The sequence below is a fragment of the Muntiacus reevesi genome, chromosome 10 (assembly GCF_963930625.1).
Source record: "Muntiacus reevesi chromosome 10, mMunRee1.1, whole genome shotgun sequence".
Lineage (NCBI taxonomy): Eukaryota > Metazoa > Chordata > Mammalia > Artiodactyla > Cervidae > Muntiacus > Muntiacus reevesi.
Window position 1 is genome coordinate 18,982,633 of NC_089258.1, and position 26,719 is coordinate 19,009,351.

The 26,719-nt window shown below is 39.9% G+C and overlaps 1 protein-coding gene across 4 annotated transcripts in view; it reads right to left on the reverse strand.

The window, feature by feature from the left end:
* The window catches only part of SYK (spleen associated tyrosine kinase), a 104,797-nt gene that overhangs the window by 14,690 nt on the left and 63,388 nt on the right, over window positions 1-26,719 (reverse strand). For 3 of the 4 annotated variants that reach the window (XM_065947357.1, XM_065947358.1, XM_065947360.1), the window contains 8 exons: window positions 26,485-26,620; window positions 23,228-23,309; window positions 22,813-22,856; window positions 21,069-21,137; window positions 11,913-12,000; window positions 10,159-10,336; window positions 6,455-6,664; window positions 5,413-5,602 (listed from right to left, as the gene is read on the reverse strand). In XM_065947357.1, the coding sequence (XP_065803429.1) occupies window positions 5,413-5,602; window positions 6,455-6,664; window positions 10,159-10,336; window positions 11,913-12,000; window positions 21,069-21,137; window positions 22,813-22,856; window positions 23,228-23,309; window positions 26,485-26,620 (997 nt within the window). The remainder of the gene's footprint in view (window positions 1-5,412; window positions 5,603-6,454; window positions 6,665-10,158; window positions 10,337-11,912; window positions 12,001-21,068; window positions 21,138-22,812; window positions 22,857-23,227; window positions 23,310-26,484; window positions 26,621-26,719) is intronic. The other variant, XM_065947359.1, reaches the window with a different exon arrangement.

The window sequence follows — 26,719 nt, forward strand, 5'->3', positions numbered from 1 at the left end:
GTTATAGTCCAGGGGTCCAATTTCATTCTTTTGAATGTGAATATTCAGTTTTTGAAGAGTATTTTTGCCCATTAGATAACCTTGACTCCCTTATCAAATATTACTTGACTATATACGCATAGTTTTATGGGCTCTTGCTTCTGTTCCATTGGTTTTCAAGTTTGTTTTTATGTCAGTACCACACTGTTTTGTTTACTATAGTTTTGTAGTATAGTTTGAAGTCAGGAAGCACAATGCATCCAGCTTCATTATTTCAGAGGATTGCTTTGTCTATTCAGAGTCTTTGGGGATTCCATATGAATTTTAGGATTATTTCTTCCATTTTTGTGAAAAATGGAATTCTTGTAGGGATTTGTATTGAATCTGTAGATGACTTTGTGTAGTATGGTAATTTTAATAATATTAACTCTTCTGATCCATGAACACAGGATATCTTTCCATTTATTTGTGTATTCTTCAATTTTTAATCAATGTCTTATTTTCAGTCTGTAGATCTTTTAACTTTCTTGGCTAAATTTATTCCTAAATATCTATTGTTATGATTCAATTGTAAATGAAAGATTTTCCTTCATGTCTTTTTCGGATAGTTCACTGTTAGTGTATAGACATGCAACTGATTTTTGTATGTTGATTTTGTGTTTTGCTATTTTACTGAATTTGTTTATTTGTTTTCACAGCTTTTTGATGCAGTCTTTGGGTTTTCTGTATACAATGTAGGGGTTAAACGATGTGGAGGTTCAGGATGCCAACACTTCATATACTCAAAAATCCATGTATAACCTTACAGTTGGCTCTCCATCTTCATGGTTCTGCATCTATAGATTCAACCAATAGTGAAATGTGTAGTGCTATAGTACAGACTTAGTGAGAGAAATCCATGTGCAAGTGGACCTGCACAATCCAGATCTGTGTTGTTCAAGGGTCAACTGTATAAGATTATGTCATCTGTAAATAAAGACAACTTTATTCTACCTTTCAGGTATGGATGCCTTTTATTTCTTTTTTTAACTTGAGGTAACTTTGATACATAAGCCTTTTTTTCCCTAATTGCTCTGTCTAGGACTTCCAGTACTGTTTAATAAGCACTCATCTTATTCCTGATCTTAGATAAAAAGCTTTCAACCATTCTCCACTGAGTTTGATGTCAGTTGTGGGCTTGCCATTACATGGCCTTTATTGTGTTGAGGTATGTTCCTTTTATACCAACCTTTATGAGACTGTTTATCATGAAATGATGTGAATTCTATCAAATGCCTTTTATGCTTCTAAAGAGATAACCATATGATTTTTATCCTTCATTCTATTAATATGGGGTATCACATTTACTGATTTGCATATATTGAACTATCCTTGCATTCAAAAGTAAATCCCACTTCACCATGATGTGTGATCTTTGTAACGTGTTGCTAAATTTAGTTTGCTAGTATTTTGTTGAGAATTTTTGCATCTAAGTTCATCAGGGATATTGGCCTATAGTTTTCTTTCCTTGTATCTGGCTTTGGTGTCAAGAGAACATGGGCCTTGTAAAATGAATTTGAGAGTATTTCCTCCTCTTCCATTTTGGGCATTAATTCTTTTTGATATGTTTGGTAGAATTCTCTTATGAATTCTGTCAGGTCCATTTGGTCTAAAGTATAGGTCAAGTCCAATATTTCTTTACTGATTTTCTGTTTGTATGACCTATCTATTGTTAAAAGTGGGGTATTGAAAGCTCCCACAATTATTATATTGTTATCTATTTCTCCCTTCATATATGTTAGTATTTGCTTAATATATTTAGGTTCTCCAATGTTGGGGCCTGTATATTTACAATTATTATATCTTCTTTATGAATGGACCCCTTTACCATTATATGATGACTGACTTCCTTTGTCTCTGGCTAAGGTTTTTAGATTGAAGTCTATTTTGTATGATATAAACGTAGGTACATTTGCTACTTTTTGGTTTCCATTTGTAAGGGATATATTTTTCTATCTCTTCATGTGGAGATTTTGTGTGTTCTTCAAGTTGAAATGAGTCTCTTGTAGGCAGCATATTAGCTGGGTCTTTTTTTTTTTTTTTGTCCTTTAAATCACTCTATGGTTTTTGATTGACAAATTTAATCCATTTACAATTACAATAATTATTCACAGGTAAAGATTTAGTAATATTTATTACTAAATAAATAATACCATATTATTGTTTTCTGGATATTTTAGATTTCCTTTGTTCATTTCATCTTCTCTTGTTGTCTTCCTTTGTGATTTGATGATTTTCCATAGTGGTATATTTAGTTTCTTTTGTTCTATCTTTTACACATCTACTGCAAGTTTTTTCCTTGTGGTTACCCTAAGGCTTACATAAAATATCTTACAAATAAAAATCTATTTTAAGGTGATAACAACTTAACTTTGATTGTATGCAAATACTCTTACCCTTTCACTCTTCCCCATACATGCTATGTTTTTGATATGACAATTAAAGTCTTTTTATATCATATATCCAATAATAAATTATTATAGCCATAGCTATTTTTAATATTTTTGTCCTTTATCCCTTATGCCAGCATCAAGAGATTAACACAACACCATATTATAGTAATGGGGAATGCTAAATTTGATTATATACTTACCTTTATCAGTGTGCTTTATATTTTCATATTTTTCATGTTACTAATTAGCTTCCTTTTATTTTAGCTTGAAGAACTCAGAATTTCTTGTAACATAGGTCTAGTGGTAATATACTCCCTCAGCTTTTTTTTGGCTGGGAAAGTCTTTATCGCATCTTCATTTCTGAAGGACATAAAGCGTTCTTTGGGATATATAGTATTCTGGGTTGGCATGTTGTTTTTTTTTCCTTTCAGTACATTGACTCTGTCATTCTACTCTCTTATTACAGATGTGTGCTGAGAAATCTGTTGGTAGCTTTAGGGGGAGCTCCCTTGTAAGTGACAAGATTTTTTTTTCTCTTGCTGCTTTTACGATTCTTTTTCTGATTTTTGACAGTTTTATTATTGTGTATCTTGGAGAAGATCTCTTCCAACTGAATTTATCTGGGACTTATGAGCTTCATGAACTTGGACGCCCAAATCTCTCCTCAGATTTTGGAAGTCTCAGTCATTATTTCTAAAAACACGCTTTCTGCCCCTTTCATTCTCTCTTCTCGGACTTCAATAATACATAACTCATTTTGCTTTATGGTGTCCCATAAGTCCTGTAGGGTTTCTCCATTCCTTTCCTTAAGACAGTTTTTTGGTTGTGGTGAGCCTCTGTCGTGGTACGCAAGCTTTCTCCAATCGCAGTGCATGGGCTATCTAGTTTGGTACATAGGCTTAGCCACCCTGAAGTGTGTGGGATCTCAGTTCTCTGACCAGGGATTGAACCCATGTTCCCGGTATTGGAAGGTGGACTCTTAACCACTGGACCACTGGGGAAGTCCTGAAGGAATCAATTTCTAGGCAGGTTGATAAGAAGTCAGAGATAGGGGTCTGGAATTCTTGAGGCTTTCCCTTTCCTGGTGAAGAGAGCTCTTTCTAGCTGGGTTCTCGCCTGGCACTGAGGAGTACTGACCTGAAGGATGGGATGATGCAGGCAAAATGAAGCTATTGTTCTTTCCTTTTAGTGCAGTTATTCTCATGTTTTTCATTCTGCTGTGTTGCTAAAGCTTTTTAAGTGGACTCCAGAGTTCTCCCTGGAGCTCTGTGAGATGGTGAAGGACAGGAAAGCCTGGTGTGCTGTAGTCCATGGAGTTGCAAAGAGTCGGGCATTACTGAGTGATTGAACAACAAGAGTTCTCTCAAAGCTGTTTCATTCATGGATGGCTAGCTGACCATTGACCGTTTTTGGAGGACAGAATCTGGATCTCCTACCCCACTGTCTTGTTCCTGATCCTTTGCCTTTTATTTCTATACTGTCTTCTATATTTTCTTCCCCTTCTTTATAGATTTTCAGAGATCTGCTTGGTCCCTTTTCAAAATATGCTGTTTAATATCTGTGGCAGTTGGAAAAATTGACCCTCATGTTCTTTGACATTCCTCCCTTCTGCCTTGAATATGGGCGATCTGTGGTTGCTCTGACCAATAGAGTAAGTGGACAAGACTCTAAGCCAGTTCCTAGGCCCTGAAGTTAGGAGTGTGACAATCTCTACTTCCTGCCTCTTGAGTAACTTGGTCTCAGGACCCAGTCACCATGCTGTGAGGAAGCCCAGAGGTACATGGAGAGGCCACATGTAGATAAGTTATTGTTAAATGGATACAGACCAGTGAAAGTCCCAGATCATGGCCCATGTCAAATCAGTCATTAGTGGTGTGAGTGAGCAGAGTGGAAATAAATCCTCCTGACTTCTTGGAACCACCCTCATGACACTGTATGGAGCAGAGATGCACCATTTCCACCAAGCCCTGCTCACACTGCAGAACTGAGAGCAAATAAGTGCTTGGTGTTGTTTTAATGCACCAAGTTTTGGGACTATTTGTTATCTCAACTTCTCTGTCTCCTCTTTAAGCCCTTGCTTTAGATAGTCTGTATTTTTTTCTTCCTACTTATCATCATGAAGTGCATGTTCCAAAGTGTCTCTAACTTTAAAATCTAATTTTTTCTGGTGTGTATGTGTGGTCATTACTTGAGGGCTATTGTTTCCTTTGCTCCATCTCCTAGCAGTCCCATCAAAGGGATCATCTGATGCTTTACACATTTGGGCTCATTTCTGAAGTGGCTTCTCTGGGGCCAGCTTGTCTATGAAGAATGGAGTGAGGAGCTGTGATGGGAGCGCTGCTTCTGTTGCTCAGCCCTTGTGCTGACCCTTAGCTGGCTAAGATCTGCTATCCATCACCATCTGCCATACCCACTGCTATCTCTCAGAGAAAGCATGGGTGGGTGTATTTCTAAGACTGCTGGACATTCCCAGGGACATGAAGAACTGAGAACATGTTCTTGACACCCTTTTCTACTATCTGGTCTCTGTTACACTTTCCAATGGGTCAGATTAGACTCTACATACACTCTGACTGAGTTTATATGAAGACTTTTTCCCCTTCTTTTACTTGCTATTAGTTCATTTGAGGGTTCATAGAGGAGCTTTGAACAATCCTACTAGAGTCAACCTGTCCAATACGTATTTTCCAAAGTAATTTAACAAATGAACTCTATTCTTGTTTTTTCCAGATGAATCATCATTAATACCTTGATCCCCTATTGTTCTAAGGAACATAGTTTGAAGATACTATTCTGAGTAAATCTCAAGTTGTGACATATTAGAGTATTTCCATCTTTTTAACAATAGAATCAAAGTTTAAGAAGAACATTTCTTACATAGTTATTTTTCTATGGGGAAATTGCTTCTTGAAATCTTACCAAAATAAAATAAAGAAAACATATATTTGCATTTCAGATTTTTACTACCAGCTGCTCTGAATGGTGGGTAAGTTGTTCATACCTTATAGTAGTTTTCATCAGCACGAAGTGCTTTGGAAAGTCCAAAATCACTGATCTTGGCATAATGTTGAGTAACCAGCAATACATTCCTTGCAGCCAGATCTCTGTGCACAAAATTGCACTCTTCCAAATATTTCATTCCCATAGACACCTGATGAACCAGCTCTATGATGTTTTTATCCTTGACATGCCTGAAAGTCACACATGTGTCATTAATGATAGTGAACAGGAGTCCATTTCAGAACAACCAACCATGATTCTCATACAGAGAGAATATGAACTCACTTATTTCCTATTCTTCTAAAGCAAGAGTCATAAGTGGTGGTGACTGGTATTCAGCTGCTAGAGTTTTCAATGTGTGCTTTGAATTACATGAAAAGCAGTAATAACAGGGTGGTCAGACCTGGCTCATGGAGAACCAGGGTTCAGTTAGAACCTTCATTCCAATATAGAAAAGGTAAGAACGCCAACCCTGAGTCACATTTAAGTACAAACATAGGTGCGAATGGGATAAAGTAATCAGTGGCTGTTATTATGATTTATTCCTCATGACTCTCTATCTTAACCATGGCTGGAGATGAGCATAGCATGATTACTCCATTGATGGTTGCAATGAATTAACAGCAATGGATATTTTAAAAAAATAATTACTTATGGGAATGCAGTAGTCAGCCAGATATGTAAACCAGATATCACCGTTTTCCCATATAAAATGTTTATTTAATTGTTTCTTTTAAAAGAGCACATTCTTTTTGCCTGGTGAGAGGAGAATGCTTGCCAAGATAGTCTACAGCTGATTCTATCATCAGGCCAGTATGACATGAGCAAAGGAGACCAAATTGCTGAATTAGAGTTTTTCTTTATGCATTAAGAGCTAAAGAACACTTGATCCAAAAACCTCCGCACTCAAGGTCCCTGAGTGTGGGCCAACTCTGGGAAGGCATGGGAGGAGACAAGTGTTCTGGAAGAAATCAGGCTATGATGTGCATTGGGCAGGCAGGCCCTGACCCTCACATATGAGCTGCTGGGGCATCTAAGGATACCTGTTCTGTTGTAAATATTTGTTGAGTGGACCAAGTTCTGCCATCTCCATGACCAGCATCCAGGACTCGGCTTCACATATTCCTATCATGCGCACAATGTAAGGGTTGTCAAGCTGCTGCATGACATTTGCTTCTGCTAATAACTCATCCTTAAGAGCAGGGTCATTGGTCTCATTTTTCAGGATTTTCACAGCTACGGTTTTCACAACTCTGCAAAAGAAATTGGAACACATAAGAAACTTTTCAAAGTGTCTCACGTATAGCTAATTATCTTCCATGAAGCATAATCCCTGTGCTGGAAATGATGTTATGGAAATACCTGCCACAGAGAGGAAATGTGTCAGAAGAAGCCATGTTGTACATGGCTAATTCTTCAATCATGTTCTCTTATTTTATAGACAGAGAGTAATACCTAATTAGTTGAAAATAATGGGAGAGTGCTGAAGAATGCTGCAACCAACCAGAAAGCTGACACACTGTAGAATATTTAAATAACTTTCAAATAAACTTTTAAAAACTATGACATGCATAGATTCCGGTAACATCTTGAGATTTATCACATCATTATGTGTAATGTATGTAATTACAACATGCCTTTAATATATGTTACAATGAATTTCTAGTGGCAGAATTAAAAAGCATACATTGTTGAAGCTTATAATTTACAAAACACTTCTAAAAACTGAGCTTTGCTAATTTTAAGCATGCTTCAACAAGTTTGAAAAAAACTAATTCTCTTCCATTTTCGAATAAAAGCATCATCTAAGTCATGTTTGAATTCTTGAAAATATTCTGACATAGTGGGGCTTAAATAAATACATAGGACTTAACTATGTACGATTTGAAAAACTGCATCTTTTCATGATACAGTTGCCACAAATGCAGGAAGTATAACTCTTTTGTTGAACTTCAAAAGTAGAAAATAAAAACAGAAGTATCAAATAAAATAGGTTAAATAACAGAATAACAGAGTAAGTCTGACATACATTCAGAAAAGAACATATAGCTGCAGTGTAGAACTCAAGAGTAATTTACACATTAGACACAAGATGTAGTTCCTACACAGATGGAAGTATAGAACCTCGCCAGTACCTAAGAAGCCTCTGCATTCTCCTCCTGAGATCAAGGAAATATAATCTTATGCCATCTCTAGATAGTTTATTGTTTTACCTTTCACATTTCAGTCTACCATCCATCTGGCACTAGTTTCATGTATGGTGTGAGGTAGGGGTCAGAATTAACAAGCACAAATCTCTTGATTCTTCCATTGTTTAAGGAAGAAAAAACATTCACAAACTCTTCCAGAAACAAAAAGAGGAAGGGAACTTCCCAACTCATTTTATGAAGTTAGCATTAACCTGATGCCAAAACCAGACAAAGAAATTACAGGAAAATAATTTACTGATATCTCCCATGAATGTAGATGCAAAAATTCAAAGGGAAATATTAGAAAATTTAATTCAATGTTTTATGAGAAAGATACAGTGAATATATAATTCATGAATAAGATAAGCTTATTCCAGGAATGCAAGGTTTAACATCTGAAAATCAATCAGTGTAATTCATCCACAAACACAATAAAGAAGAAAAAGACTGTGGTCCTATCAGTAGAGGAGAAAAAGTAAAGAAAAAATGTAACAGACATTTATGATTAAAAACAAATCTCTCAGAAAAGTAGAAATAAAAGGAAACTTCCATAATACGATAAAGGGCAGCTGTGAACCTAGTGGTGAAATATTGAAAGCTTTCCCCCTGAAATCAGGAATGAGGAATATGACCACTGGCACTTTTATTTAACATTGAATCACAGTTTCTAGTTAATACAATAGGCAAGGAAGAAGTATAAAAGTATAATAATTGGACAGGATGAAATCAAACTGTTGTTATTTATAGATGATATATTTCTGGGTCAAACAAAACACAAATAAACTACTGGAAATAATGAGTGAAAAATAATAGAAGATTTTAAGAAAAGTTGTTGGACATCAGGCAAACAGACAAAATCATATTGCATTCAAGCAATGCCAAGGAATAGCAAGTAAAAAATTTTAAAATTCTACCACATATATTAAAACCAAAAATACTAAATACCTATGAATGAATCCAGCAAAGAAGCTGTACAAGACCTCTACACAAAAAACTAAATAATTTTGCTCAGAGAAATTAAAGACCTAAGTAGATGGAAAGATGGGTCATGCTTATTGATATGAAGACTCAATACTGTAAAGACATCGTTTTGCCCCCAGTTAACCTATATGGCCTCTCCTCTCTCCACATCTCGAGTTGAAATTATGTGTGTGTGGTCATGTCCATGTCAATTTGCATATTTAATTAAGTAGGAAGTTGAGTATTACAAACTAGTTGAGAAAATTTATGCCTTAATACAGGATAATTTATAGTAATTTTATAAAATAATGGACATATATCACATTAATTTATTTAAAAGTAAGCATAGCAGTCATATATCTATATATATATGACTTTATATATCTGTTACATGTCATATATATATATATACATATATACCCAAAAAGTCAGACATGACTTAGTGACTGAACAACATATATATACATGTATAAACACAAACAGTGAAAGGGGCAGGATTAAAAGCATAAGTGTCTGTGCATACTCTTGCATGTATTTTTGACCCTTGAGCCACGTAAATTATCTACTCAAGAAAAAACTGTATACAAATTCCTTAAATTTAAAATAGCATCAAATAATCAAACCCAATTATATTCATATCAGTAACATCCTAGCTTGGACATAGATTTTCAGAGGATTTTTTTTAAAGGACTTTAGAAACCAATAATCTTACTGAAAATTCCACGATAGATACCTTCTAAGCACCAAATAAAATACAAAGAGATTTTTAGTAATCTAGCAATTTTAATTGTTATATAATACATACTAGGGTTTCCCAGGTGGTGCTAGTGGTAAAGAACCCTCCTACCAACGCAGGAGACATAAGAGACATGGGTTCAATCTTTGGGTTGGGAAGAGACTCAGGAGAAGGAAATGGCAACCCACTCCAGTATTCTTGGCTGAAGAATCCAATGGACAGGGAAGTCTGGTGGGCTACAGTCCATGGGGTTGCAAAGAATCGGACCCAAATGGAGCAACTTAACACGCACGTGCACACACATAATACACATTGCTCTTTGAAATTATAGACTAGAGCAAATAAAAAATTATACTAATGATACTTGTCATCAAGAATTTTCTGGTTAAGAGAAATGAGACACAATTTTTAAAAATCAAAGAAAATAAGGGAAAACACCGTTATCAATGAATGATTGCATCTTAAATAATACATATATGTATGCATGTGCATATAAAGATCTAAAAATTATACACACTCAGGTTTGTTAACAGTTATGTTTGGGTGGTAAAATATGATGTTTTTATTTTCTTATATTGTCATTGACTCTATTTCTTAATTTTCTATAAGGGACACACAATACATCTAAACTAATATGTACATAATTATTACATACACAGTTAATATATATAATGGATGCTTTCATTGTAATTGTAGCAGAAATGAACGAAAATTACACGGTCAGTCACAAAGCATTTAGCCATGTCACGTTACATTCTGTGTCTGGGATTAAAAGAACATGATACATGTATATGTGGTAGTTTCTAGAATGTAAGCTCACGTGAGAATAAGTGCAGGGAAATGGTGCAAACTTCTGACTTACTTTTTCATCTGGTAATAGCCCTTCTTCACGGTCCCAAAGTTCCCAGAGCCCAGTTCCTTGTCCTCCAGGGTCAGCAGCTTCCGGTCCAGGTAGACCTCCTTGGGCCGGATCTCCTCGGGGTCTGCATAGGGGCTTTCGTAGACCTCAGTGTCCATGGGCAAGGCTTCTCTCTGAGCTTCTGAAAAGGAGTTAAGAAACTTACAGCCCGTGAACTTGATCCCACGTGAAATTGCCATCGTCCCCTGCTCTTGCCTCCTGGGGTCGTGCCTTGCCTTTCGTGATCTTGGTTACCTTGGGCATTTATAGCGCCTGTGAGCACTCGAGACACAGCCTTTCCCGGCTATGGCAGGGTAGGAAAAAGGCCCTCATCTTTGTTGTACTTAATCCCAGTTCTTGCATTAATGTATATCAGGAAAGAGTTTTCCTGTCAGCAGCAAGAGACGGATGTGCTCAGTCATGTGCAAATCTTTGTGGTCCCATGGACTGTAGTCTGCCAGGCTCCTCTGGAATTTTCCAGGCAAGCATACTGGAGTGGGCTGCCACCCCCTACTCCAGAGAATCCCCCCAACCCAGGGGCTGAGCCTGTATCTCTTGCCTCTCCTGCACTGGCAGGTGGATTCTTTACCATTAGCACCTCCTGGGGTGTGGCCCTCCTAATGGACTGTGGTGCCTTTAAACTGAAAATCTGGACCTCCTTCCCTGAGAGGCGGGGTCTACATCACCTCCCCTCCGTGGCTTCTGCAATCATGTCCACCGATAGAGTACATCAGTAGTGATATTTGTGATATACTCAGGTCCTAAAGGTCATGCACCTTCTGTCTGGGTTGCTGGGAATCTTGAAGCTTCAGACTCCGTGCAGTGGTTTAACTGCCCTGGCTCCTTCTATGCTCTGAGGATGCCCCAGCCAGTCCAGGTGGAGAGACCAGATGAAGAGTCTCTGAGGCTCCGTACCCTGGAGATGAAAGATGCTGGCCAGCCTCCAGCGCCCTGGTTCTAGTCCCACCACGTCTCCACTCCTGCTGGCCCAGCTCCACCCCTGATCTGCCTGCAAGAGGCCCCATGCCGCCACGGCCCGGATCAGCCTTGCCCTGATTCCTGACCTGCATGAGATAATTAAATAACTGCTGCTGATTTAAGCTACAGTTTGGGGCTGATTTTTTGTAGCATTAAATAGATCAAGTTTACCAACTAACACAAAAACCTGGGTCCACCTAGAAAACCTAAGAAGCTGATCCAGAGGCGCCATTTTTGACCAGTATAACAGAGGCCCTGTGAGTTTGAAGGGGTGCTTCCTCTCCTGGACTCACAGAATCGTTGCAGTTCCCTGAACGTGTCTAGAATCCCCAAACTTAGACGTTTCTTCAGTTTTTACCAGCTACCTGTTGCTGGACTTCCATTTGAATTTACTCCTGGACACAGACATCTTTTCAAGAGCAGATCTTAGAAATGGAAACTTTAAGTAGCGTCAGTTATTATTGGAAAAGGTGACATATTCTGAAGCACTGGGTTTGAAGGATATTTTCAACATGACTGATTTATTGTGAGGGACGCTGTACAGACCATTTCATCCAGCAGACACCACTACTTGCAGACACGTGGCATCATCCACCTGCTGCCAGATGACAGGATCACTCCCTGCTAGGCAGCGCTGTAACAGCCGCCGACAGCAGAGTGAGCCGGCCCTGCCACTTGCGAGGGGCTGTGGGAGGCATCCTGGCGCTGTGCACGCCCAGGACTAAAGGGGCAGCTCTTACCTCTCTCGTTGGCCCACGGCCCTCGGTCTGGCTCGTAAGGGTTGAATGTTGCAGAATTATCTGCCTGGTTCCCTGGGGATGTGGAGGCCTGAGGTACACAAATGATAACAGCTCATTTTTCTTCATGAATAACACTGTTGAGTTGGCCTGCATGCTAATTTTTATTTTCAAATAATCACGTCTTAACTTAAGCAGGGAAGACAAAGGAAGGAACCAGGCAAAGAGACAGGAAAACAACAACAAGGACGACATGGCTTATCTCATTCTCCGGGCAACTGATGGGTTGCTGTGAAGGCTAAATAAAGCTCATGCTCCTGTAACAGAAGGGGCCTGCAGGGATCCCAGGGGGTGTTATGAGAAAATTAACCAGAACTGTTTTGGTGGAATTCCCGCCTACTTACTTGCCCTTTCAAATCCTACTTCCACTTGCTAAAAGATGCTGAGGATTTTCATTATCCCCTTGGATTCAGTCTTCTCCATTAATTCTTTCTAATATTACAGAGAAGTTATTGAAAAAGAAACATTAAGTATCCACCAGCTGCTTCAAGCCATTTCCCAACTCTAAAGCATCCATGAATTCCCAGTATCCACATGTATCTTTACAATCTGTGGAGATCTGGCAACATTTGGGTAGATGCCAGAGGGTAGTGTTGGTCTGGTCAGTAAGCTAGAGGTACCGAGATGAAGCGGCTGCTAGCATCCCAGTGTCTAAGTGCCTCACCTGTTAATTTTCACTATCGTCATCATCATCATCATCAACCAACCCTTTGAGACAGGGAAGCCTATTTTTGCTAACCTGAAGGAAGGTATTTCTTCCTTGTACCCAAAGTAGGTAACTGACATGTATAAAAAAGCCTTGCTGGCCATTATTAATGGCAACTTTCCTTATTATTTATTTGATCTGCATCAATTTGCAGCAGGAAATAATGGGGGAGGGGGGGAAACCCAATGTTATATTCCTATATCCTTTCCCTTCCAAAAGTCTCTATCTCAATTCTGCCTGATCCACCTTTATCCTCAACTGAAAACAAAGGTCTGTGCTTAGTCACTTACTCTTGTCTGACTCTTTGTGACCCCATGGACTATAGCCCACCAGGCTCCTGAGTTCATGGGGATTCTCCAGCAAGAATACTGGAGTGAGTTGCTATGCCCTCCTCCAGGGGATCTTCCCAACCCAGAGACTGAACCTAGGTCTCCCACATTGCAGGTGGATTATTTACTGTCTGAGCCACCAAGGGAGTTCAAGAATACTGGAGTGGGTAGCCTATCCCTTCTCCAGGGGATCTTCCTGACTCAGGAATCGAACCAGGGTCATCCTGCATTGCAAGTGGATTCTTTACCAGCTGAGCTAACTGGGAAGCCCACCAAGCAAGGGTATTATTACTAAATTTGGTTTACAGGAAAACCACGATTCAAATCATCTTTTTGGCATGAGTTGAGTAGAAAGAAATTTTATATACCTGTTTGTTTTTTTTTTTTCCAGCAGTGCCCAAACACTGGCCATGAAGAAATGAGATACTGCCATATTTTGGAGAAATTTAGAGAAACAGAGACAGTAAGCTGAATTTTACACAGTCGCTTATCTACTGGCACACACGAAATGTTCACCTGCCTTCCTGACATCCCCAGCTCGGGATCCGAAAGTACAGTAATGAAGTCACAGTGCATCACTGCTGCGACATGGTCACTTGTTGCTGAAACTGTCTTCCTCCTGCTAAGCGAGCTCTGTAGAGCCCCGGCTCACCATGGCAAAGGCCCTTCTGAGAAGTCAAAGGACATCCGCTCTTATGGGTCAATGGAATGCCATTGTATCCATTTTCTGATGACTATCTCAGCATTCTTATCAAACTGTTTAATAGAAACAGCTGTGATGTATCAAGAATGAAAAGAGAATATAAGTTACAGGGGATATGATCATTTACTCACTGCATCAGAGCTTTGTTGCTAAATTGTTCACTCAACCACTGCTAAATAAAAATGTGTTCAACAAACATAACATGAATGAATGAGTGAATAGAGATAAATTTCAAACTGGGAGGTGTGAAATGCAAACACTTTTAATGTGATTTAAAAACGAGTTCTCTCTCAGGTTCTTCTATTAATAGGTGTGGCTAATTCCAAATAACAATATACCACTTTTAAAAATTAACATGATTATAAGACTCTTGGATATACGGTTTGTTCACTTTTTATTTATGATATAATTACCCTGTCTCAACAGAACTGTCCTAGGAGAAACTAGGTAATTCCCAAAGCTTGCCATACTCCTGCTCTGCTTAGTCCCCTCTGGTAATCAAACTATAAGGCTGAAATAGTTTTCAAACTAAAAAATAAATTCTCTTTTAGGTTCACATTGACTATCATTTCAACTTCTCTGATTTTTTCCCTTGAGGTAGGAAGGTTCTGAACTCAAAAGCAAAACCACAACCCCAGGACCAGCCATCATGGCCAAGGAGAAGGCATTGATACCCCTTCTCTGCACTGGAAGACCTCCCACTATTTGCCCACTTAGGGATGTATCCCAGGACTGCAGCCCCTCCACCCTGACAAGATGTTCTCTGGAGCAGAAAGACTTCATAAAGGCTGTTACATTTGAAGTCAGAATGCAATGATCTGCAATATGAATCCTCCCACGGAGAATTTAGAAACAGAGGTGGGGATGTAAAAAGTACTGAAAAAGACACTAGGATATGAGGAGTAGGAATCAATAGTGATGGCCACAGTTTGCCTACAGCCCTGCACAGAGGGATGCGTACTCTGATTGGCTGTGTGGTGTTCATCCCTTGTCTATCTTGTCTATGGATAAGAAAATGGGTTGCAGGTCTCCTCTCAAGAAGGCTGAACCCCATCTTTTAAGCCGAGGTGGTTCAAGGGCTTCATTTCAACACTGCCCACTTAGACCATCCTTTGCAGCCTAAACCCTGAGTTTCCCTCAATAACCACATCAGCTCCCTGCCTGGACCCCTCGGCCCTTCCTGCCCTGACTGGGACAGAGAATGGAAATACACTCCAAAGAGAATGCTCTTTGGAAGGAATGGGAGGTTTATCTACTGTGTCTGTTAATAAGGCTGTATTGACTTTATTTGAAGATAAAGCTACAAATGCAAATCACCCAAAGCACCTGGTGATCCTACCATTCAGTAGAACAACAGCAAAACCCTGTGGAATCAAATGCTTGGTTGAAAAGAAGATTTGAGGACTTTGTAAACAATGAACTCTAAGGCAAAACGATAAATTAGGAAAGTATTATTAATGCTTAGAATTGAAATGCCTTTTAATTTAATGAAAAACGTGTTGCTGATCCATTCCATCATCTGTCGTTATTATTTCTGCTCTGTATTTTATCATCTATTCTGCCCTAATCAATAACATCCCCTTTTCTGCATAGAGAACAAGGTATAAATGAAATGTTGACTGCTGCTTTCCCCCTACTTTTGCTGACATTTGAAACTGAAGTCAAACCTGCAGGACACCACTAGATGGCACTAGCTACTTTAGCTTTCCACCTTCCAAAGAGCAATTTAAGAGTTTTAAGTTTTGTAAATTCAAGTAAAAACAGATCACTCCACAATAATAAAAATAATATTTGTTTAGGTTGGGAAGATCCCCTGGAGGAGGGCATGGCAACCTTCTCCAGTATTCTTGCCTGGAGAATCCCCATGGATGGAGGAGCCTGGCGGGCTACAGTCCATGGGCTTGAAAAGTGTCAGGCACGACTGGGTGACGAAGCACCGCACAGGTTATGAATTATGATCCCTGATCTCTTGTTGGCGACTCAGCTGCAAGTAGAAAATATATTTGACAACTATCCTTTGAGTGCCTATTTTTAAGAAGTACAGATTCAGAAGTGAACAAAAGAGAAAAATACATTGCTTTTAAGGAGCTAATTCAGAGTTTCCTGACTCGGGAACGTTGTTTGCCAGGTATTCTGATTTTCATTTCTAGACCTTAATTTTTAGACTTAAAACACATTTTCAAGTCAGGTAACAGCGGTAATAATGATGACAATATATTTAATGCTTGTCACCACTGCAATGACAAAAAGAGCCAATAGACTTCACATTTTAGCTGCTCAAACCAAGCAGTTCTGGTTTTCAGTGGAATGACTTTGGTCCCAGTCCAAGGCTCCAGAGCTAAAGGCAGAATCTCCTTGGCCAGGGCTTGAAATAATCTTTGGTTTGCTTCAGATCCATAAAAATAAGCACTTGGCTGTCATAATTAATCTTCCTTCACCTTAGAAGCAAAGATCTAAAAGCTGGTCCTTTATAATGATGTGGAAACATTTTCTCCAGGGTTTGGTCCACTGCTTCCACATTACCAAGTACATGGGTATGACGTAAGAACCCCTTCTTTCTCCTAGCTGATTCTTAGTAAATTGTGTTAAAATGTCTAAAAGTGTTCCAATCAGCAATGTAGGTGCTGGAATAAAACATGAAAAATGAATTTTAATTTGAAATTCTACATTTTTCCACAACTAAGACAAATGTGAATGCTATGTTTCATCTTAGAGAATGTGCCTTTGAATTCTGAAACAGAAGCAAAGTCTTTAAGGCTGCTGTTGTTCAAACTGACAGCCATCCTCAATAGAAAGATTGGTTTACAAACTTAAAGTAGCAAAGAAAAATATTCCAATGCTAATAGGAGGAATTTTATTCATGTAAGGATTACCAGTCCTTAGAGTAAATGACGGCAGGAAGCAAGGAGAGAGTAGATTATACTTGTATTATTCTTCAGTTAAATTCATTCATATTTTCAACTGTTAAAATATTACTAATCTCTTAAAAATACTCCTGCCCTTAAGTTTTTGTTATACATTTCAAAATTATCTGATTCATAATATTCTGCCAATCATAACACATTTGTCATTAACTATCTGCATGCTAGAGTTTATTCAGGTTCTATCATGTCCATTTTGTGCCTGAATTATTTAAAAAACAACAATTCATATTGAACAAATAAACAAATTCAAGAGAGTAATTTATACCTTAACAGATGTGACATTTGACATAATTCCCACAAGTCTTTTTCATGACTGGTTAAATAATGGAAAATTCCTCTTTTATTTTTAAGTATTAGTTCTCCTAAAATATTTCTGGTGAGCAATTAAAATATTTTTAATTCATTGCTTAAATCATATAATGCTTCTCTTTATCAATGAACTACTGATATTTTTGGGTTTTATGAAAGTTCAATGCATACTTCAAAGCTGTTATAAATTTAAATAGACAACAGCCCTTGTTTAGCCAGAAAAGTATTTTCACAGTATTAACCAGATTAATTAGCTTCTAATATTTAATTGTCTTTTAAAAGTGATTAAGTAATTTATCAGGGGCAAATTTTAAAAGGCACAACAGGGTTTCAATGAAAAAATGGGTCTCCTTGACACGCCATTTCCTACTCCCAAGGCAACTAGTGCTATCAGTATTTGCTATATTCTTCAGAACATTCTACACTGTATCAGCACATATATGTGCCTGACTTTGTCATCTTCAATTAACATTGCATTTTGGAAATGACTTTATATCTCAACTACCCATCATGGTATGAATTTTAACATAACTGATTTCACTTATTTCCCATTGATTTCTAAATTATTTCCAGACTTTGTCAATGATACAGTGTTAGAATGTTAGAATGTCAATGATACAATGTTAGACATGTACCATTTCACACTTCTCCAATAAAGTACAGCTTACTCAACACACACTTGTTGCGTGGTGTCACCAAACTTGTTTATTTGGGCTAGTTTTACAGATGGACATAAGAGAGCACTATAGTTTTAACTCTCATTTCTCTTATTATGAAACAGAACAGCTTTTACTACGCTTGAGAACTATTTATATTTTCTTTCCTATAAACTATCCTATGCCCACTAACCTATTAGATAGTTAAAACTTTTATTGATTTATATAATTTCTTTATAAAGATATTGACCTCCTATATGGATATATATATATATATATATATATATATGATCACTGCTAATATTTATTCTAAGTTTATTATGCTTCTTTGGAAGATGTTTTGGTTCTTATCCACACATGTATTTTATTTTTTGGTAGTCTTACTGATATTTTCTTCAATTTCTTTAGACATTCTTCTTTAATCTAAAGACCTATAAATCTTAAATTCTGGATATTTCTGTAATCACTGTAGGGGAGTGGGCTTCAGGCTGCTTGGGACAAGGACGGGGTGGGAGTGGGGCTTATTTCGTCACAGTGCTGGGTTACTGTTTCCTGGGGTGACAGCGTCTTGATGTGTCACCCTGGCTGACCTGAATGATACTGTTGTGTTATTGACTCAAACTATGATCATGGTACTGCTGTGGAGGAATACTGGAGAGGTAATTAAAATTCTTAATTAGTTGATTTTATTTAGGGAGATTATCCTGGGTGGGCTTGACTTACTCAGTCAAAAGTTCTTAGAAGAGGTTGAACTTTTCTAAGAGGGGTGGGGCGGGGAGTGACTGACCCTCGGCTGTTAATGACAGCTCCACCTTGCTTATCCTCCCTTCCTGATGACTTGCCCTATGGACATTGAACTTGCCCCATCAGTTGTGTAAGGCAAGTCCTAGTGATGTCAATACATATATGTGTGTGTACATGTATACAGATGTGTATATAAATATGTACTTATGTCTGTTAAAAAGGTACCGATGTGTGTGTGTGACAGAGAGTGTGCTGTGGGTGTGTTTCATGCATAAACCTCTGACTGATCACATTCTCCTGGTAGAACCCTGAATGAAGCCCTTGGACACTACAGAATTAAGGTAAATGTGGAAAGCTGTGTCTTCTCTGCAGTGAAACTGCTTATGTCTGGGTCTGCACATGGGTGGAGGACTGTGCATCGGCACACTGGCCTTGGGCTGTCAGAAAGACGATGATGAATAAACAAGTGGTGGGAGTCAAGAATGTGGTCCAAGGCCACAGGGACTCCTCCATGGCTGCCACACAGACTCCATGCACGGAGGGGCCACGGAAGCCCGGTGAGTGAAAGGTTCTGAGCCTGCCGATGGGGCTCCATGAATGGGCAACTGAGTGTCCTTCCCCAAGTTGTGCTATAATATGAAGTTTTGTCAATGCAGTGTTTGATTAAGGACTCAAAGAGATGACTCATGGTTGAAAAGCACCCTGAACCAGAGCATATTTTGAATCATCTCAGTTGATGGGGCACCATCTGGCCTATTTTCCCCAGAATACGGTCCCATGAGATGCCATCTTGACAACTAGGTGCACCCTCCCCAAGGAGAAGGCGTGAGTGCCGACAGGAGTTGAGGGCCAGGAGGGCCAGGAGGTGGCAGCTGTGGAGAGTTTCACCTTGGACCATGGGGAATGTTGACTTCTTCAAGGCCAAAGCCTCAATTGCCTATTGGCCTTGGTGGCTTGAAATAAACCCCGAGTCATGGGGCAAAGGGGGTACTGGCATAGAGCATGCATTCCCTTGACAACTCCCCAGCCTTCCAGCCCCTAACACGCCACCCTGGCATGGACAGCCCTCACCCCTCTAAGAGCAACGCCCCATCATACCTGATGTTCCCCAGAAGCTGATCCACCCTGACTGGGAATGTGGCCTTAAAACAGATAGTTACTCCGTTCAGGTTTATCACCTAACTTCCCCCCTCAAACACTACATTAAACTCACTTCTCTTTTTTGTAGTCAACAAGACTGAACATATCTAGAATATAACAGCCCACTTGGAAAGAAAATCTCAGGGCTTTTATGCTTTTCATTTACGTTGTTTCTGCTAAGTACTTCAGGCAATCTGCTTCATGAACTAATGCTTGATTATATGCTGACATGTCTAGAAAAGGGGCTTCCTGGGTAGCTCAGCTGATAAAGAATTTGCCTGCATTACAGGAGACCCCGGTTCAACTGCTGGATTGGGAAGTTCCCCTGAAGAAGGGATAGGCTATTCACTCCATCATTCTTGAGCTTCCCTGGTGGTTCAGATGGTAAAAAAAATCCACCTGCAATGTGGGAGACCTGGGTTTGATCCCTGGGTTGGGAAGATCCCCTGGGGGAGGGCATGGCAACCCACTCCAATATTCTAGCCTGGAGAATCCCATGGACAGAGGAACCTGATGGGCTACAATCCATGGGGCCACAAAGAGTGAGACACGACTGAGTGACTAAGCACACATGTCTGGAAAAGTACTAACTGGATATGAAAATGGAAAGAATTATTAATAAAATAATTTTATACCACAATGATAAAGCAAAAAAAAAAAAAGAAATCCATATACATGTTATAAATATTTCTTGAGGGAGGTGATTCATTATAACTGAGTCGTTAAAAAAACTTTTTCTTTACCCCATAATTCAATCATACAGCAAAATACGAATATGCATTATATGTCAGCTTTTGTTGCTGCTGTTTAGTCACTAAGTCATGTCTTTTGCAACCCTGTGGACTGTAGCCCACCAGGCTCCACTGTCCATGGGGTTTCTCAGGCAAGAATACTGGAGTAGGTTGCCATTTCCTTCTCTAGGTGATTTTCCCGAGCCAGAGATCAAACCCGTGTATCCTGCATTGGCAGGTGGGTTCTTTGCCACTGAGCCGCCAGGAAAGCCCATATGATGTCAGCTTTACTGTCTCATAAATAAAAATGATGTTTTTCTAATCCTCAAATTCCACCTTGTCTTTGTATATGTTAGACTTCAGGTTCTGTGTTGGAACGCTACAGCCACAATGACGTTACTATGGCACTTGATATTTATAAAATCAATGAGTGTGTGTAGTCACTGGGCAGGATCCACACTACTTTGGCTATTCCTTCCACCAACGTGTAATTTATCTAGTCAATTACCATACCACTGCCGCATGTGATCCTGGTTTCCTTTGAAAAGACTTTCCCACATGAGAAGTCCCTCCCACCTATCACACTGACAGAGACGACTCCCAAGGGCAGACTGTAGCAGAGAGAGTGTGCTCACGGTGAGGACTTTGCAGCAGAGGGACTTGGACCCACACGGAAAGCACGATGAGGAACGGGCACGGGCTGCCCGGGAGGCTACACATGGCAGGGACATGAGACCAGAGCAGAGGGAGGTGGGCAGCGGTGCGCACGGAGGGGCAGCCGAGGGCAGCGCGCGGGTGCTGCGTGCGGGTCTGTCCTACCACTTAGTCAGGGGCAGCAAGCAGGGGACGCTTAGCACCTTTCTGTGGTCACGCTTTGGGAAGGAGTATGATTTGATCCTTGAGATTATTCCACCTGCTGACCAAGTCTAGAAACCATAATGGCAAAGAGGAATAGTAAATGTTTCAGAAAACAAACACAGGATACCTTATATAACATGTTATTTTAGCTCTTCTTATCATTACAGTAACCCCCTGCAGATTCTGTTGATGAAATGCACTAGAGGTAACATGTGATCATTAGAAAGGCTTCAGGAAAAGCCTACTATTTGAGTAGAAGGATCTGGAAAAATATTTTGGCAATATTCTCCATGGAAGGCTATAAGATTCAAGTTTTCATATTAAATAGCCCACTTTTCATATATAATTATTGTCAAACTGAAGACAAATCATCCTAAAGAAACTAATTCTGAGAGCCCAATTTTGTTACTTCTGGGTGCTGGTTCCATGATATTTGTGGAAATTCACTGAGTTGGACCCTTAGGGAACATGCATATTTTTATATAGTCAGTAAAACGTTTTTCCAAAATGTCTAAAACCTCGAAGCCATTACGTCATGCACAACTAAATAGAAGCCTTGATATTCTTTTAAAGTTCTCACCCCAAGCCTACCTGCCTCTTAGAGTAAAGTGGACCTGCCTCATGGTGGATAAAATCTTAAAGTTGACTCGCCAGGCCCATGAGTCATGTAAAGGGTAAAACAAAATGATGACTTCATAAAGGTGCTTTACTTTAGAAGTTGATCCCAAAGTTCACTGGCATTTCAGCTCCCCTGATTCAGGGACAAGAGCTGCTGCAAAAAAGACTGCTTGGTTCAGGATAGGTGCAGCTTCTGAACAAGTCAATAGCCCCTGCCACAGGTGGAGGGTTCATTCCACCTTCTGCAGATTTTAAGGGTTAACAGGCAGAAAGTGAGGTATAGAGCACACAGCTCATGTTGGGGGAATTTTCAGACCTCACAAATGGCATTAAAGGGCATCAAAGGTCCACAGTGAGGTCCCCTTCAAAGTAGCAGGATATCATTTCTGCTTGGAGTATAAATCTGCGTGTCAGCTCCTAATAGTCTGGAGGGAGGAGAGAGCGGGAATTCTCTCTCTTCAGAAGCATCAGGCATGTGTTGGCCAAACCCACATGTAGAAGTGTGGATAGATCACATTCTCACCACCCACTGATGTGGAGGGGGTGGTGGGTTCTTGCCAAGCCTTCAACTCCATCCTTTTCTAGAGGCTTCTTCTCTCAAGTGATAGCACCAGGCACCCCCATTCCAAGTCTTCCTCCACCAAGCTATGGCCAAAGCAGCTCCCCTGGAAAGGGTGGGTTTTCTGATAACAATGTCTTGGTTGATTTAACCAAAAGAGTTTGGCAGTCAACCTCACTGAGACAACTTATATACCCAGCTTACTATCCATCATGCATGTGGTCACATGGATCATACATGTGACTCCTCATGGATGGGTCAGGGCTGAGCCTGAACAATATGTTACCATTTCCAAAATCTACCAGGAGGTATATTTCTGATTTAACATTGGGTTACATGGATATTTCATATACTTTTAGAAAATGTTAATAGTTAGATTTTAACCTAACAAAGAAGTTAATTTAGCTAGCTCAGAACTGAAAATAGGCTGATTCTAGCTGCACCAGCAATCCCAGTTTATCAAGTGTGATAAGAACAATGACCGTTACTCTTTTGTCTAAAAATACTTTTCATTGTGCTAATATACAACTGCTTTATCTTTAATGGCCTGGCTAAGTAACACTTACCCCAGGATGAGAACTTGGAAGTTGTGGACGGAAGTTAATATTTCCTGGTTAGAAAGAACATGAACAATTACTGCTGTGTCAGTGAAAACCATCTATTTATCCCCTCCCCCACTGCAGATCAATCAATGTGGCTGTAAAATATTACTGCTTGAGGAGCAGATATATTTTCTGCATACATTTCTTGTTATCCTCTTTCACTCAATTTTCTCATATAAGCAATAAAAACAAATCCATTTTTAAAGTTATTGACTAGTTTTTGATGAATGATAAATATACAGTTGGAGTAATCATTTTAATCAGTCAGTAAAAACAAAGTCTCATCCCATCTGGTTTGACTTCAACAGATCAAATCTAAAATGAGGCTGATTATTATCAGCATCTGAAAGAGTGAGATTCCAGTGTCTTGGCTACTTACCCGATTGCCCGCCAATTTTTTGACATGGAACTGTAAGAACTCTTAACAAACCATCTGATTTATAAGAGTAGTGCTCCACGAGCTGAAAAAGAAAAAAGTAAGAAAGTATCATAAATAATGGGGGCAGGAAATGCTCCTTACCTGGATCAGCTGACTCCCCTTTTGGATTTTAAAAGTGATTCAAGGACAGCCCTAAACAACAAAAGGTGCTTCCTTGGTGGTCTTCCTGATTCCTCCCCACACCTCTTTCCTGCCACCCTCAGACTTCTGGCAGAAGTCCACATGCCACCTTCCCTTTTTGACCTTTTTCTACCCTTGGCTCCCTTCCCTCCTTCCTTCCTTCTTTCTTTCTTTGGTGTTAAGTTGTATGTCTTTGTTTATATTCTTCTATATCCATGTGATACTATAATAATGAATTCATTTATTCGATCTTTCAACAAACATTCTGTTGTTTGGTGGGCCCTGAGACAGGACAAAAGGTAGACTATGGTGAATGAGACACATTTCCTACTGTTGAGGTGCTTACTTCCTTGGTGGAGAAGGCTATAAATGGATTATAATGTAGAGTAATTGATTCTGTATTAGTGCTTTGGGCAAAGACTTTGGAGGGACCAAATAACTCAGCCCAAAAGTTTCAGAGAGAAGACATCACAGCATGAGTGAGATAAGAACTAGGGCCTGGAAAAAGCTGACTCTTTGGAGAATGGCCTTATGTTCACAGAACATGGACACCCTTGGCTAATGGTGCCCAGGAAACTATGAATCATGATGTCTGATTCCTACATTAAAAAAGAAATGAATGGCAAGTAGATTTATTTATACCTAGTCAAAATTATGCAACAGGAAGACAGCCTTAGTTTTCACATTTTCTTTTCTCAAACAGACATTTCCTCTGCAGACAAACTAAAATCCTTCTATCCAATATTTTTTTCTTATCTATTTATTAATTCCTTTTCCAGTTATGGACTCCTGGCTCCTAAACCTTTTTTTCTCTCAAAACTTATCTATTTGGGTAAATGTTCATTGAATGAATATATTATCCTTCCAGGGAGCTTTCTTTTTTTAAATTTTATTTTATTGTGGAAAGAACACAATAAAGGAGATCCACCCTCTTAATAAATATTCCAATATGACCAGCCCTAACATACTACTGAAATTGAAAGCAAAGCTCTCTCTGTTCTGTTAAATGCAACAGTGTGTTCTCAGACATAGTATTGAGGTCGCTACAACAGCTGAAATATCCCATGCATCTCTCCAGTATCATTCAAATATCTCCTTACATGCTTACGGTTTCAGACAATCTACCCAAAAGTATGGGTAGGAGGTGGGCATACACATAAAGATTTCCCTCTTGGGCAAGGGTACACAAACATTTTCTGTAAAGGGTCAGATAGTGATATTTTAGGTCTTTTCATTCCACGTGTCATCTCTGTCACATAGTTCTTTATTTAAAATAAACAATTACTCTTTAAAATATAGAAACCATTTTTCTTCAAGGACTACACAAAAGCAGCTCAGGGCCAGACGTGATCCATAAGTGTGTTGATTCTTTCTCTACAGAAAGGAAAACTAGAGGAGTGTAGCAATTACCAGCTCTCAGAAAAACAGCACCAGATTTCTGGGTAGGGGAAGGGTACCATGGAACCTTACTGTTGTCAAGAAAGAACAATGAAATCACACTCATGAAAACAGAAGGTACTCCTGGCACTTTCGAGGCTCTTTCTTAAACAGACGTACAAGGGAAAGATTTAATTAAGGCTGACTGCTAAAATCCCATGGGAGAAGGCTGGTAGGCTACAGTCCATGGGGTCACAAAGAGTCGGACACGACTGAGCGACTTTACTTACTTACTATAATATGGTAGCGGAATCAGTAAATATGGGAAAAAGTCTTGGGAAGGAATTTTCCAACAATTAAAGATGTTTAACACTAAAGTCAGCATGCAGACTTGGAGACTGTGAGTGGACTCACTCAGGGAAAATGGTCATTCAGGAGAAATCCAATGGCCGTGTAGCAGTGATGGAGCCCAGGACCTTCAAACATCAGACTGACGGATGGAGGCCAGTGCCTTTCAATGCACACCATCAGCGATTCTTGTAGGAGGTGAGAGTCTCTGATGGGAAATTAATTCCAGAAGGCAATGTTCCCTACTCATCTCTCTGATTTGCACTGGGCAAACACTCTTTCAAAACGATACCATTAAAATAAAGCAAAGTCTGTGGTCAATAATGAGCTACAGTCAATGAGCTACAAACCAAAAGATAATGTCAGCGTTATGACTAATACGCATGAATATTACAATACCCAGCATTCAAAGAAGAAAATTTTCTTCCAGCTACAGTTCGGAGCCAAAATACATCATGTGGTGGTTACTCTGAGTGCTTTCAAGGTAATGGGGATCCCTGATCTCAGATTTTAAAAAGACAAGATTTTTCGAGCCTGGTACTTTCCTGCTGGTGCCACCCATGAAGTCCCTGGTGGGGCCTGGTGTGGACATTTGAACCTGTCCCCAGTGACATCCTGCACCTACAAAACTCAACGTAGCTGTCGTTCTTGGGGTGGCAGAGTCCTTTGGTTTTCTCTGCCTCTGGGCCCACTACAGTTTATAGGATATTTTGCCATTTCCTGATGGAGCTGTGATTTAGAATGAAGCCAAGTCGTTCGTACCTGGTGGAAAGCAGGGGTGGATATCGAGTTAGAGCTAGCACCCAAGGAACTCTCATATTACACATTGCTTCGGGCTTTCCTATCAGGTGGGTCAAGAAGAACCCCTTTTTAGGCCAGGGGTGGATAATCCTATACAAGTGGTGGCCTGACACGCAGGAAATGATAACCAGTAGGTTGCCTTAATTGTGCAGCGATTCATTTTGCAGCGAGAATGGCACTTGACATTTTGTATTAAATTTGGCCTCTCACGATTCAAAGAATAGTCTGAGTAGCCACCTCTAAGACTCCTTTCCCAGCCATCTACACCTTTCTTGACTGTATATTTGTCTGAAAGGATGCTCTGGACGCCAGGTAGAACGTCTCTAGTGCCTTACGGCAGGGTATCCTATTAAACCACGTGTAATCCTGGTTAGGTACTGCTGCCTGGAGCCAAGAGCTGGGGGCCCTGGACAAGCTACGGGATCCTCAGTCACCTAACATGATAACCCTAGACCAATGCATCCAGGAACCTGCAGGTACAATGGGGACTCTGATTGGGCAGGTCTCAGCATAGACCCAGGTCTTCTATAAAGGTCCAGGAGGACAGGTACCTGCCAGAGTGTGTCGAAATTCTTCCCGCCAGGGATGGAGAGCTTGCCCGTCTTGTCCTTATCGATGCGGTAGTGCAGCACCTTGCCCTCATGCAAGAGGCACAGGGCGTAGGACCCGTTGTCCCTGGCCCTGATCCTGGAAGAGAGAAGACAGGGCGTCACCATCACTCCCACTGCCCGCCGGGGGTGGGCAGGAGTGCCCTGGGCAGGCAGCCTGAAGCAGCTCCTTGACCTC